The sequence below is a fragment of the Perna viridis genome, chromosome 1, assembly GCF_037379345.1.
Source record: "Perna viridis isolate PV_CMFRI_1.1 ecotype Kerala chromosome 1, ASM3737934v1, whole genome shotgun sequence".
Classification (NCBI taxonomy): Eukaryota; Metazoa; Mollusca; class Bivalvia; order Mytilida; family Mytilidae; genus Perna; species Perna viridis.
In genome coordinates this window covers 4039184-4054502 of record NC_142445.1, presented here as the reverse complement: position 1 = coordinate 4054502, position 15319 = coordinate 4039184, and the positions used below count along the sequence as shown (strand labels likewise).

Sequence of the window (15319 nt, the reverse complement as noted above, 5' to 3'; positions counted from 1 at the left end):
GGATTACTCGAACCCTGGGTAACACGAACATTTTTGCGTGGTCCCTTCGACTTTGACTTAACGAGGTTCGACTGTACACGTATATGCAGTTACAATGTCAGACATATAATCATTTACTCCTTGTTGTAATTCTAGTGCATTAGTATTTTATTGTTACATCTTGTTTTCCTTATGTTCAGTTTTTATGTTATCTATTTGGTTCACTACATTATGTATGTCTCGGTTTCCTGTTTTCACATTCTGGTCATGCATTTGGATTTTGGTGTTTTTGATTTTTTACATTGTTCAGGTATTTTTTTCACAATATCTATCAACGAAATAAATAAAATGGTTTACGTGGCACAGCTTGATATGACCCTGAACAGTTTGGGCTTTTATACTGGTTTGATTTCAATGACATTTGGTCTCCTGAGTTGAATGATGATGATGAAAATGTTGTATAGCCATTTTTTAACTTCATTTTATATTCTTTTTCGGCAAATTTATACTGGGTTAAAGTACTTTTTCCTAAGCCATACAAGTCACAACCCCAAAAATCAATCCAAGGCTTTCTTTTGTGGTATGGCACCTTGTTTTATAATTTCATAAGGATCTTTTCACTTATACTCACGTTATTGTCCCGACATCATGAAAATGCATATTTCTGGCTCCTCTTTGTCCCTTAATTACCAAAAGGCTCAAGTGGCAACACCCAAAGTCAATCAAATATGAAGTTATATAAAAACAACAGAAAAGTCACTGTGTATAATCTTCAGTTATTTACCAACAAAATATTCTCAATATTCTCTATGATCTGACATCAACAAAACTTCAATAAAACTATTTCAAAAATTTAATGATACCATTTAGTACAACAATTAAAAATCTTAAAACAAAACAATACATGTCATTGTATAAACAATTATATGTTATGTACATGTATAAATAATTGGTCAATTTATTATGGATGGCAAACCTTACATATTTTGATTTATAATATGCATGGTATATTGCTCTTGAGAATTGCAGACCCAGTCTTTACAATGTAAATACTTGTGTTTAATCACATTTAATACAGTACATGGCACTGACCAGTGTAGGGGATATCTTCCTAGATAAACGTTTCCCTTTAGATTTTGTATGTAGCCAATGTTGGCAGTAATAATAACAAATTGTTGTTGAGTTGATCCTAAAAGATGTGTCACTATAAAAACACTTTCATCTAAGATTATATCAGTTAACTGTCTTCACTCAAAAGAGACAGCAATTATTGGATGTTGTCATTCAAAGGAGAATTCTTCTTTAATGTTATATAGAGGGTTACTGTATCTTATATCAGATGGTGTGGATGGTTGAGACACCAGGGCTTCATTGTCTTTGTCATCAGCCTCCAACAGTTCACATACTGAATTCCTGGACTTTGTCTAGAAAAAATAGAAAACAATACAGAGCTTTTGTTGTTTGTCAAGTGTCTGACTAAGTAAAAATTCTATGTCTATGTATTGAATGCTCTTCCCCAACTATGAGTGAAGTGTTACAACTTCAGTTATACAGTCAGTCTAAAAAACTATAATAAGTGAAATGTTGTAAACATTAACTTAAAATATTACTTCGGGTAAAATAATGGGACATAAATCGCCATCCCATTGTAAAACAACAATAAAATGAAGTCTCCATGAATTGTTTTTAATTACATCATTTGGAATCATGAAAAAATAAAATAGTGGTTGTTTTACAAATTAAAAAAGCATGGAAGAGTGTAGTAGTTGCATATCAGTTAATTATTTACTTACATATTTACTAAATGAGAACATTTTCAACATTCCTGAAGTTCTGTAATGTTTCCAGTAGAAATAGATGATTATAAATGTCACTATACTGATCAAGATTACAACAACCAGTACAGATACAACTATCTGTAAAATAAACAATAGATGACCTGGAATATTTGTTTAATATGATGATAATGTTACTACACATATTGATAAAACTAGTTAATCACAATTAGGTAACTGAATAGGTCACACCACTAATACAAAAACAAGTACTTTATTTCAGTTATCATAAGTCAATGTCAGAAAAATAGATTTCAGAACTGACAAATTATTATTAGTAGAATGATCAGGATTGTTTACACCAGTACTTACCACACTTGACTGTTTGGATGTGTGGACTTCTGGAGACTGCAAAGTAAAAATCAAGAAGTATCTTTACTGTTTCTTAAAGAGTATCTCAGTAAATATAATCCTACACTCAATTTAAGAGACAAGGTTGTCAGTTCTTGTCATACATTCTTTGTCAATGTTCATGGAGGCTGTTTAGAATGTGTAAATGTGCTAAGATATAAAGTTTATAATGTAAACATGTGTCATATATGTAACTTATTGTATTCTACTTCTAAAGTGAATGTTTATTTAAGTTTCAATTCAAATTTATACAGAAGATAAAGTTCTTTTTCTCCTGTTTGAGAAACATACCTTGACACAAACTTGACCATCTCCTGTATAACCATCAATACAAGAACAATTGTTACCATATCCTTCCTGTCAAAAATAATGGAAAAAATGACATATTAGTACCGTTCCAGGAAGATAATAAAGCAACAAAATCAAGCTGATGAAATTCATATACCATACAGCATCATTCATCTACCATACAGCATCATCCATCTACCATACAGTATCATTCATCTACCATACAGTATCATTCATCTACCATGCAGCATCATTCATCTACCATACAGTATCATTCATCTACCATACAGCATCATTCATCTACCATACATTATCATTCATCTACCATACAGCATCATCCATCTACCATACAGTATCATTCATCTACCATACAACATCATTCATCTACCATACAGTATCATTCATCTGCCATATAGCATCATTCATCAATTTATTTCAATTTGTATTATTTAAAAAAAAAACTAACAGCATACAGTCTAATAACAAATAAGGACAAATAAGAAAGTGACAAACATACCATTTTATTTTGTATAATACCTTTATGAAAACTTTTTCCTTTTATAAAAGACAAAGTGGTGCCCCTACAGTTCACATGGGCACAGCTGTTTATAGTAAACTACGATAGAAACAATGTCTAGGAGACAAAGACAATGTATATTAGGCAACACAATAAATGAACTTTTTGCTAAGATTTGCAGCATACTGATGTGGATCAAATATCATCATGAAAATTCTTATATATCAAGCAAATTGCTGTAAGTGTTTTAAAATTAAACCAAAAACTGCAATTTTTCAACAAATTAAGGGAGCTTGCCACTAAGAATATATACACTTTCACAAAGTTTCATTCTCATTAATACAAGCATTTTTGAATTATTATGTGAAAACAGGAAAAAAACCCTTTTATGAATGAATTTCTATTACTTGTAAAATGCTTTGAAGTCCTGCACACCACAATTTGTATTTTCAACTATTGTCAAAATAAGCATATCTAAAATCGTTTTAATTTAAACAATAGGCACTTACAATGAATATACAATCAGCATTGATATGACATCCGCCATGGTTTAAATCACATGGATTGATACACTGAGATCCATCACTGACCAGTCCTGGGATACAGGTACACATCACACGTCCACTCAGGGAATCCTCACATGTCTCATTCATACTACAACCTCCATTGTTATACAAACATGATAAACCTGTAAAATACAAAACTAACTTAATGCTAAGGAGTTTGTACCACCATTAAATTACCAAATAACTAAAACCACCATAAAACAGAAAATATACACATATAAAATGTCATATTTTTGTTTTGTCACATTCTGATTTACCATGCAAAAACAAAGTACAGACAAAGATTGCATGTAAATTGCAAAATAAACAAGCTGGTATTCACTCGTCCCTATTAAATTTCTTTGTATTTCTTCTACATGTGAGAGAAATATGTTGTATTTTCACTCAACCATTCTTCATTGCCAACTTGTGACTAAGAATTGCTCACATTTATAGTAGAAAATATCAGATCTTTAATACTGACAAGAAAGCTTCTTATAAGTGGGGTTCCTCATCAGATTCAGAATGGCAAGATATCTGAAATTATTTGGCTTCCAACTCCTTCCAAAACAAATACATGTACCAAGAAATGAGCAATTCCATTAAGTGTCAATCTTCGTATGATCTTCCATATCATGCTGGACCATTGAGTTACAATTTTATTGACATGCACTAAAAATGAAAATTTCAAGGGCAGATAACTGTCAAAAACCTCATTTTCTAATATTCTATAGAAAAAATTCTGAGCAAAGTCAGTAATGCAGAGATTAAATAATTGTCTTTTCAAAAAGGGAATGTATCCTTGTGTGATATTACACTGTCAGATCAGTGGGGTTTTGATATGTATGTTTCTGATTTTTCTCATTTTGCCTGATTCTTACAAACACATACACTTAATACCAGAGATACATAGTCTTACCCCAAGCCTTTAATGTACCATTAAAATCCTTATATTCACAAGCAGTGCCATTATAACCTGGATTACACTGACACATTCCAGTTCCATTGATTCCATTTTGACAAATACCATTATCATTACAAGGGAACTCAGCTCCTCCTGGGCATTCTGTAAACACAGGATATTCAATTTCATAAGATAGTGCTACTATTACCATGGATACACACATTTCTGCTGTATAGTATTTAATCCTATTTTTAAATTATCACATAGATTCACCATGATTGTTGTCTGAAGAACCTTAAATATTTATATGAATGAATACCGATTAAAAAACTGATTTTTAAAAGCATAAAATTAAATCGTTTATTTTCTAAAGTACACTAAACTAAAAGCACCTCTCTCTGACTTAGTTTAGATATGATAAACTCATGTTAACTTAAATAAAATTAATTTACCTTTACAGGATGAACCATAGTAACCTTGGCAACACTCTGGTATCTATGGTAACAGAAATAACAACACTATCTTAGGTTAGGTTATTAGGAAATTAATAAAATATGCATTTGTTATTTGAGTTAAATCTTGAAATGGTTGAAGATATCTTGTTATAATATAGACAGCAGTGTTTCATCAAATGTTCCCAGTGTAATAAATTTTGATAATTTACACTGTGAAATAAATTTGGTAATTTCACTTACAGACTTTTTCCTGCCAAATCATCTCACCATTGATATCAATCCGCCAATCACAGAATTAAAAATTTATGTTGAAAATGACAATAAATTATGAAGAAAATATCCATAATAAATAGGATAATCAACTGGTTATTGTGAACAACTAAAATATGGTCACTCATAACAAGAATACTTGAGGATTTAACTCATGCATGAAACAAGTTCTGCACACTCGTTAAATCTAGGTGTTCTTTGGCACTCAAGATAATACTTTGGTTATTCACTTTTTCCAATTAATTATCCTATTAATTTCCATATCAAAACCAATCCCACATATAAATCATTAACAAGACAAATATGACATTTTCAGCAGTACATGTGTTATACAGTAAACTCTTAAACATTTTTATAGGACCGAAGAAATTAATCTGTTATTTAAAACAATAATCATTTAACCCTTTCAAGGCGAATGAATCCTGTAGGATACACGGTGCGCAAGGTGAATGTATCCTTCAGGATACATAGAACATGTGTTTTTTTTTACATTGTTTTTTATACCATTTTTCGCCCCCTTAGGTCACTCATAATGAATAAATCTCAAAGATTTCTAGCAATTTGTGTTGTTTGTTGTCATCATCCAAGAAGCTGTTTACAATACTTGATTTTACTCAATAAAACCTTGGAATTTTTCTGTGCTAAAATTAGATTGGAAGTTGCAAGTATCATGTGATCATACACAATGGTAATGCTTTTAGAAAAAAAATCATAATAAATGATAGATATTTAGAGACTTTAGGAGAGTTCTGACATTTGGCTTTATTGTGAACTGATTTTTATGTGTGTTTAATTGTGTTTATTTTTTTCACAGTGGCCAAATTTTAATGGAGGAGGGTTGTGATAATGCGAAGTACTTTAACCCTGCCATATTTTTTTCCCTTCCCAAGTCAGGAATTTCAGGCTTCTGTGTGCCTTTTCTCATTTTCATCTTTAGTTTATTTTATGTTACTTGAGTATATAAGGGCAACTCTTTGGCTGTACCAGTGTATAATGATGTTTTAGGGCCAGCTACAGCCTGCCCTGTGGTGTGAGGGTTTCCTTGTCATTCACTGAAGACCAACGGGTGGCCTAGGGCTGACTTTTTCATCCAGATGGGGTTGTTGTCTTCTGGCATATCCACCATACCTATTCTCATTATATTATGAGTTCTGGTCCAGACATGTGACTTTAGGAGAGTTCTGTTTTAGACATGCAACTTTCGGAGAGTTCTGGTTTAGACATGTGACTTTAGGAGAGTTCTAGTTAAAAAAGTTTCTGGTTTATTTAGAGTTATCACAGTAATTATAATAAAACTGACATATCATTAGTATCTCCAAAAAGACACATTGTATTTAGAGGTCTACAGAACTTACCACCAAAGTTCTGGCACACAATCCTCGACATCCTCGTCTAGACCACCCATCAAGATGTGGATAAAAACAATCCCTTAACAAAATCTCTCCATCTACTCGCTGGTAACCATCAGGGCATAAGTACTTATAGCCATAACAAGGTCTACACCTACTCTGTAAGAAAATATAGACCATTTCAGGTTAATATTAGGGGGAAACTCAGTTGGTACTTCTGCAAAGGAAATGTCACACTTTTCCTTATTAACTTTTACAATTTTCAATGAAATCATTAAGGAAAGTGTTGCATGAACATAATGGGTGTACCAAATGAGTCTCCTCAGGAACTTATCAAGAATGTATTCATTGAGATAAAACCATATAGAATGTGATATTGACACTGTCTGTAGTATGTACAAATAAATGTGATAATGACACTGTCTGTAGTATGTACAACTGAATGTGATAATGACACTGTCTGTAGTATGTACAACTGAGTGTGATAATGCCACTGTCTGTAGTATGTACAACTGAATGTGATAATGACAGTCTGTAGTATGTATAACTGAATGTGATAATGACACTGTCTGTAGTATATACCAAGGTATGATATATACATCTTTCACATTTATTGGTGGAAAGACTTTTCATAGGTTCTACTATAATATGTACACAGTTGCTGTCTGCATAAAAGAAAAAAAATGTGTGTAATATAAAAATTTGTCTGCCTTGAAGACACCACATTTGCTATCAAATCCTGTTAGAACATTCTTTAGGAGTTATATCAATCACTAGTAAGTATCTAAATACATCTCATGATACATTAATTTCCTAGGTATGCCTTTCTTCAGCAGATAACCACTATCACCTACTGTCAATTTCTTTTCTTAAACAGGGGATTACACAGGCCACATCCAAATAAACCTGAAGCTTAAACAGAGGAATACACAGGCCACATCCACATAAACCTGAAGCTTAAACAGGGATATACACAGGCCACATCCAAATAAACCTGAAGCTTAAACAGGGGAATACACAGGCCACATCCAAATAAACCTGAAGCTTAAACAGAGGAATACACAGGCCACATCCATATAAACCTGAAGCTTAAACAGAGGAATACACAGGCCACATCCATATAAACCTGAAGCTTAAACAGGGGAATACACAGGCCACATCCATATAAACCTGAAGCTTAAACAAAGGAATACACAGGCCACATCCAAATAAACCAGAAGCTTAAACAGAGGAATACACAGACTACACCCATATAAACCAGAAGCTTAAACAGAGGAATACACAGGCCACATCCAAATAAACCTGAAGCTTAAACAGAGGAATACACAGGCCACATCCAAATAAACCTGAAGCTTAAACAGAGGAATACACAGGCCACATCCACATAAACCTGAAGCTTAAACAGGGGAATACACAAGCCACATCCACATAAACCTGAAACTTAAACAGAGGAATACACAGGCCACATCCACATAAACCTGAAGCTTAAACAGGGGAATACAAAGGCCACATCCACATAAACCTGAAGCTTAAACAGAGGAATACACAGGCCACATCCAAATAAACCTGAAGCTTAAACAGAGGAATACACAGGCCACATCCAAATAAACCTGAAGCTTAAACAGAGGAATACACAGGCCACATCCACATAAACCTGAAGCTTAAACAGGGGAATACACAGGCCACATCCAAATAAACCTGAAGCTTAAACAGAGGAATACACAGGCCACATCCAAATAAACCTGAAGCTTAAACAGAGGAATACACAGGCCACATCCAAATAAACCTGAAGCTTAAACAGAGGAATACACAGGCCACATCCAAATAAACCTGAAGCTTAAACAGGGGAATACACAGGCCACATCCACATAAACCTGAAGCTTAAACAGGGGAATACACAGGCCACATCCAAATAAACCTGAAGCTTAAACAGGGGAATACACAGGCCACATCCAAATAAACCTGAATCTTAAACAGGGGAATACACAGGCCACATCCAAATAAACCTGAATCTTAAACAGGGGAATACACAGGCCACATCCATATAAACCTGAATCTTAAACAGGGGAATACACAGGCCACATCCATATAAACCTCAAGCTTAAACAGGGGAATACACAAGCCACATCCACATAAACCTGAAACTTAAACAGAGGAATACACAGGCCACATCTACATCAACCTGAAGCTTAAACAGGGGAATACACAAGGCCACATCCAAATCAACCTGAAGCTTAAACAGGGGAATACACAGGCCACATCCATATAAACCTGGAGCTTAAACAGGGGAATACACAGGCCACATCCACATAAACCTGAAACTTAAACAGGGGAATACACAGGCCACATCCACATAAACCTGAAGCTTAAACAGGGGAATACACAGGCCACATCCATATAAACCTGAAGCTTAAACAGGGGAATACACAGGCCACATCCAAATCAACCTGAAGCTTAAACAGGGGAATACACAGGCCACATCCAAATCAACCTGAAGCTTTAACAGGGGAATACACAGGCCACATCCATATAAACCTGAAGCTTAAACAGGGGAATACACAGGCCACATCCATATAAACCTGAAGCTTAAACAGGGGAATACACAGGCCACATCCAAATCAACCTGAAGCTTTAACAGGGGAATACACAGGCCACATCCATATAAACCTGAAGCTTAAACAGGGGAATACACAAGCCACATCCACATAAACCTGAAACTTAAACAGGGGAATACACAGGCCACATCCACATAAACCTGAAGCTTAAACAGGGGAATACACAGGCAACATCCAAATAAACCTGAAGCTTAAACAGAGGAATACACAGGCCACATCCAAATAAACCTGAAGCTTAAACAGAGGAATACACAGGCCACATCCAAATAAACCTGAAGCTTAAACAGGGGAATACACAGGCCACATCCAAATAAACCTGAAGCTTAAACAGGGGAATACACAGGCCACATCCATATAAACCTGAAGCTTAAACAGGGGAATACACAAGCCACATCCACATAAACCTGAAGCTTAAACAGAGGAATACACAGGCCACATCCATATAAACCTGAAGCTTTAACAGGAGAATACACAGGCCACATCCATATAAACCTGAAGCTTAAACAGGGGAATACACAAGCCACATCCACATAAACCTGAAGCTTTAACAGGGGAATACACAGGCCACATACAAATAAACCTATGAGGAATACACAGGCCACATCCAAATCAACCTGAAGCTTTAACAGGGGAATACACAGACCACATCCATATAAACCTCAAGCTTAAACAGGGGAATACACAGGCCACATCCATATAAACCTGAAGCTTAAACAGGGGAATACACAGGCCACATCCACATAAACCTGAAGCTTAAACAGGGGAATACACAAGCCACATCCACATAAACCTGAAACTTAAACAGAGGAATACACAGGCCACATCCAAATCAACCTGAAGCTTTAACAGGGGAATACACAGGCCACATCCATATAAACCTGAAGCTTAAACAGGGGAATACACAGGCCACATCCATATAAACCTGAAGCTTAAACAGGGGAATACACAGGCCACATCCAAATCAACCTGGAGCTTGAACACTTATATAGACACCATTGAAGTCTGTTGTGAAGTGATGTAACTATACCATACCACTACTTACTAGTTTACTGCTGCCTGATGTCAAATTACACTGATGAAGAATTGGAGAGAGTAGACCTTCTATTCCATGGATCACACCTCCTTCAGTAATCATGTTAGGAGCTGAGATTAATACATTATTCACATAGGACTTGAATAGAAAAAAAAGGTTATTTTCAAGTGGAAGAGAGATTACATGAAGACTAATTTGGCATCATAGAGGGACGGAGCATCATTCTATATACATTCATGTAGGGATGGAGTGTCATTCTATATACATGTATGTAGGAATGGGCCATCATTCTATATACATGTATGTAGGGATGGAGTGTCATTCTATATACATGTATGTAGGGATGGGCCATCATTCTATATACATGTATGTAGGGAAGGAGCGTCATTTTATATACCGGTACATCTGATAGGGATGGGCCATCATTCTATATACATGTATGTAGGGAAGGAGCGTCATTCTATATACATCTGATAGGGATGGATCGTCATTCTATATACATCTGCTTGGAATGGAGTGTCATTCTATGTACATGTATGTAAGGATGCAGCATCATTCTATATATATGTATGTAGATGCTCTGAAACATGAATGGCTCTATATCTTTCTACTGGAAATGACTTATGTCATTAGGAAGTGATTCTTTGAACTTTTTACACAGACACACAAGACCTGTGTTATAGAGTCTTGCATATTTTAGCTGTTCAAGATATTAGAAATTTCAAAACAGCACTGTATCATCAACAAAGTCCAAGGTTATTTTAGTACAGTTGAATAGCTCCTTTCCCCCATCCGCAAAACCAGAATATGGAGCAGGCATTGTGAGCACAGCATTTCTCTTTGAGCAGTATAAGGTTTCATGCATGAGTAGTAATAGAAGAGAATGTTGACTATTTCTTTTCAATAAAAACATCATAAAAATGAATTATTATCAAAATATTTAAAAAAAAAAATACATATGTGTTATGAACTGCAAATGCATTTGTTACTTTACCTAAAATTCTGGCATTTTAATATTGTTTGAATTAATTTGGGGGCAAAGTAAAAGGGATGACATTGATTGCAATTTGAGGTTTTCATAATGTAAACATTTTATTCTAATTCCTCTTTTGTTGTTTAAGTTATTTAAGACATTCAAGAATCATTTTGATTTTTAAAAGAATTTTGGGAACACTTATTGTTATTTTACATTCAAACAGCATTTCTCTTTGACCTCTTTAAAATCTTTTCCCATCATATTGGTTCTAAAATATCACAAATTTGACTAAAAAGGAAGTTATCAAACATCAATGTAAGTGTTCTTATAATGTATTTCTCATCATGAATGAAGAAAGAAGGAAGGAATGACAGACAAACAAGGTGATTCACACAGAGCACCCAATTACTTAGTATACACTAGATACATTTTGTAATAGAGGATTAAAGAGCTACATGTGCATGAATATATGGCAAATAATTGATGCTACATATACAAGCAGACAGGTCCACAATTTGTAAATTTAGGATAAGTGCTCACCCTCTCACTAATGAGAGGGAACACTATAACAATATCCCTAATGTTTAATCACATTTGATATTGTGTCATAACCATTTACTAAAAATGTGTTTGAAAAAATATATATTTGTATACATATTTAACAAATAAAGACCGTTGTGTAATTAATTATAGAAATAAGAAGTACATGTTTGTATGTGATAAAAGACAATTACCTGGTTACCTATCATTGTGATGAAAGACAATTACCTGGCTACCAATCCTCGTGATAAAAGACAATTACCTGGTTACCAATCCTTGTGATAAAAGACAATTACCTGGTTACCTATCCTTGTGATCTTGAGTTGCTGGTTTGTACTTAGAACAGTGTTCAGAACTTCTCCATCCTCAAAGGAACTCAGTAATCTTATCTTTGACAGGACATAAAATTTCAGGTATCTTGAATGCTACAGAAAAAAACAGATACTGTGTTATTTAATATATTTACATTTATAGGACAACCTAATCATTTAGAAATCTTAAAAATAATACATTTTGGTCATAAACAGTTGTAATACTCACTATGGATCAGCACAATTCACTTATCTACCTTTTACCTGTACTGCATTGCTTTGATACTAGGACATTTCTGGGATACAGCAATATAATTTATTGGATATTGTTTTTGACATTCATTACCATTTGATGAAACAGGTGACCTTTGCACATCTGATAATCAAAGACATAAATCAGTAACAGAATTACCTTTCAAGTGAAAAGGATACCAATGTGTCATCATATAGGGGTAAGAAACAGTGTCATTCATTCACCCATTCATGGTTGAATAATTGATTAACCTCCTATGGCAGTATTTCATGCATTTAAGGAAAAGAACGAATAACTAATTGAACAGACTTTGCCTTGTTCTAACAAGCCAGATTATTTTGCTGTAGCTCACAGAACAAGAGTCCACAACCAACCAACTAGAACTCATTATTCTAAATCTGAACCAACCTGTCAATACTCAATATCCCCCTAAATACTGTGTGTTTGAGGGAGAAGCAGTGACTAACAATTTCAAAGTCTTTGATGTGACTCGGCCGGGGAAAAAACATACAAATATGTCAGATTTTCAAATATCCAACAAAACTGTTTGTTTTTGTTTTTTATGAGTTTGAAGTAGCTTACATAGACAATATATTCTTTATATCTTTGCCATATATGTGTGTGACCAGCACAATACACGGTGCATATTTATCAATAAGTTCAAAGGGCATAATACAACAATCATAAGAAAATAGTTAAAAATAATATCTATTATTTACAGAATGGCTAACAGAAACAGAAAACAATTACAAAGTAACCAAAAAAATTTGTTTTCATGGGTAATTCAGTTTGATATCTGGTACACCATTATAGATCATAATTATATTACAATTCATTCAAAAAGAACAAAGAGTTGCATTGTATTTCTTGGTTGTTGACAAGGAGTTGCATTGTATTTCTTGGTTGTCGACAAAGAGTTGCATTGTATTTCTTGGTTGTTGACAAGGAGTTGCATTGTATTTCTTGGTTGTTGACAAAGAGTTACATTGTATTTCTTGGTTGTTGACAAGGAGTTGCATTGTATTTCTTGGTTGTTGACAAAGAGTTACATTGTATTTCTTGGTTGTTGACAAAAAGTTGCATTGTATTTCTTGGTTGTTGACAAAGAGTTACATTGTATTTCTTGGTTGTTTAAAACTTTTCATTTTGTCCTCACAAGTTCATTCTATTTCTTTTCACCTTTTTCCATCAAATACTTAAATTATGATGCAAATGAGTTCATGTTTGTTAAATAACAAGAAGCACAAATGCAACACTGGCTTAAATAAAGATGTGGTGCAAAAGAATGCAAAATTGCTGAAAACAAATATCTCATACCAATAGCATCGAGTTAACATTCCTAAGTTTTTTTCTCAAAGCAAACATATGCTTAACTCAACTCATGGATACTTGTGAATGCTTAAGCCTTCCTAGTAACTACCAGTAGACCTTAAGCGCATAATTTTTTATATGTTTGTTTATTGGTTGGTTCATGGCCTTAGAAAGCATCCTACGACTGCTTACTATAACTATTTTGTATCTGTTTTTGCTATAGTGCAGGTACAACTAATGAACTGTAAACCCATAATAACTTCGTCTTAAAATAATGAATAAATGAAAGGAGAACACAATCATAATATTCTGGTTCTTGTAGGATACAGTCTCTATTGAACTAAATCCTACATCTGAGAAACTAATGTAGGAATGTTCCAACTGTATGACACCAATACATTTTGTGAACATGACTCTCTCATCTGTTTGAACATCTGACCTTGTTTATTATCAGCATATTCATTACAACAATGAAGTCTATGTTTGTGGGGAAAATTTTTGTGACTGTGTGACATATTATTGGACATGTTTGTAAAATTGGTTATGTATGTGGAACCGGACACACTAGTGAGTTCTTCATATATATAATGGGGAAATAAATTAAACTTTGTATATCAAACTATATTTCTTCACAGTTTTTTTTGGAAATCAGGTAAAATATATTTTTGTCTTGGCAACCAGGTCAAATAATTGAAATGTACACACTGGCCAGTGGTGTGATTGAACTATCTTTGTCACAACATGCAGGTCAAATTGCTTGAATGTGCACACTAAGTGTGCATCATATCATTTAGTGAGCTATATAAGTCTCAATGACATTGTCAAACTATTGAAATATAGACTGATTTTACAACTATTGTAATCATTGGTGGATGAAATTTCCTTTGATAGTCATTTGCATATTCTTCATTCCAATATTTTCATCAATGGCGGATGGATTTTCTGTGTATCATCTTTAGTTGCATATTGCTGCTTCGGTCATTTGGACAGATGGTTTTAAACAATTATAAGTGGTCTAAACAATGCAAAATTTTCAAATACATTTACATGACCAAATTGATTGTAATTCCCTATGATAGTTTAATTTGCTTATCATGTTCATGATCTTTATTTTAAAAATGCAATAAATCATCAAAATATAACATCCTTAACCAATTTCAATTTATTTTTACAGTATTTTTCAATTGCTAAAATAATTTTGCCAAATATTGTGGTAAAGTGAGCACCTATTTTTGCAGCATACAGACAGACTGACAAACAATTCTGTACAAACTTACAATAAATGACATGTTGTGCCCCAGGACTGCTTCATTGTTAGGGACAAACAGAGTGTATTGGTTCATAGAACTCATTAAGTAGTCTGTCATTCCTCTAACCTACAATAACAATACCATGTCAAATATGGCTTTAACCTACAATATCAATACCATGTCAAATATAGCTTTAATCTACAATATAAATAATGTTTGCAGTTTTCACATTTTTACAGCAGTTATAAATAACAAAAACTTTAAAATTTCTCTTGTTTGTATAATTATTAGTGTCATATACATTTGCATATATGGAGAACTGATAAGTAGACCATCTTCGACAACTTATAGCGTTAACTGATGTAATATACAGATAATGAGATTAGACTTAAAACCATGAGCAAACGCGAGGCTGTGCCAAGTATTCACTATGGTTTGAACGAATCAGAATATCAACGTCAACGTCAAGTATAAGCACTGCTATTGCCTGAAAAGGTCCTGCCATGACAATTTTTTTAAATTAGGCATTAAACCAGA

General features: G+C 33.8%; 1 protein-coding gene across 1 annotated transcript in view; it reads right to left on the bottom strand.

Moving 5' to 3' along the window:
• Positions 1-819: 819 nt before the first annotated feature.
• The window catches only part of LOC148626902 (stabilin-2-like), a 64465-nt gene continuing 49965 nt past the window's right edge, over positions 820-15319 (bottom strand). Inside the window, exons 29-39 of the mRNA XM_088558555.1 lie at positions 14810-14908; positions 11954-12082; positions 10151-10279; positions 6500-6652; positions 4872-4914; positions 4435-4581; positions 3480-3658; positions 2457-2522; positions 2127-2162; positions 1773-1895; positions 820-1403 (exon numbers count right to left, since the gene is read on the bottom strand). Coding sequence (XP_088414681.1) covers positions 1260-1403; positions 1773-1895; positions 2127-2162; positions 2457-2522; positions 3480-3658; positions 4435-4581; positions 4872-4914; positions 6500-6652; positions 10151-10279; positions 11954-12082; positions 14810-14908 — 1248 coding nt within the window. The 3' untranslated portion in view covers positions 820-1259. The remainder of the gene's footprint in view (positions 1404-1772; positions 1896-2126; positions 2163-2456; positions 2523-3479; positions 3659-4434; positions 4582-4871; positions 4915-6499; positions 6653-10150; positions 10280-11953; positions 12083-14809; positions 14909-15319) is intronic.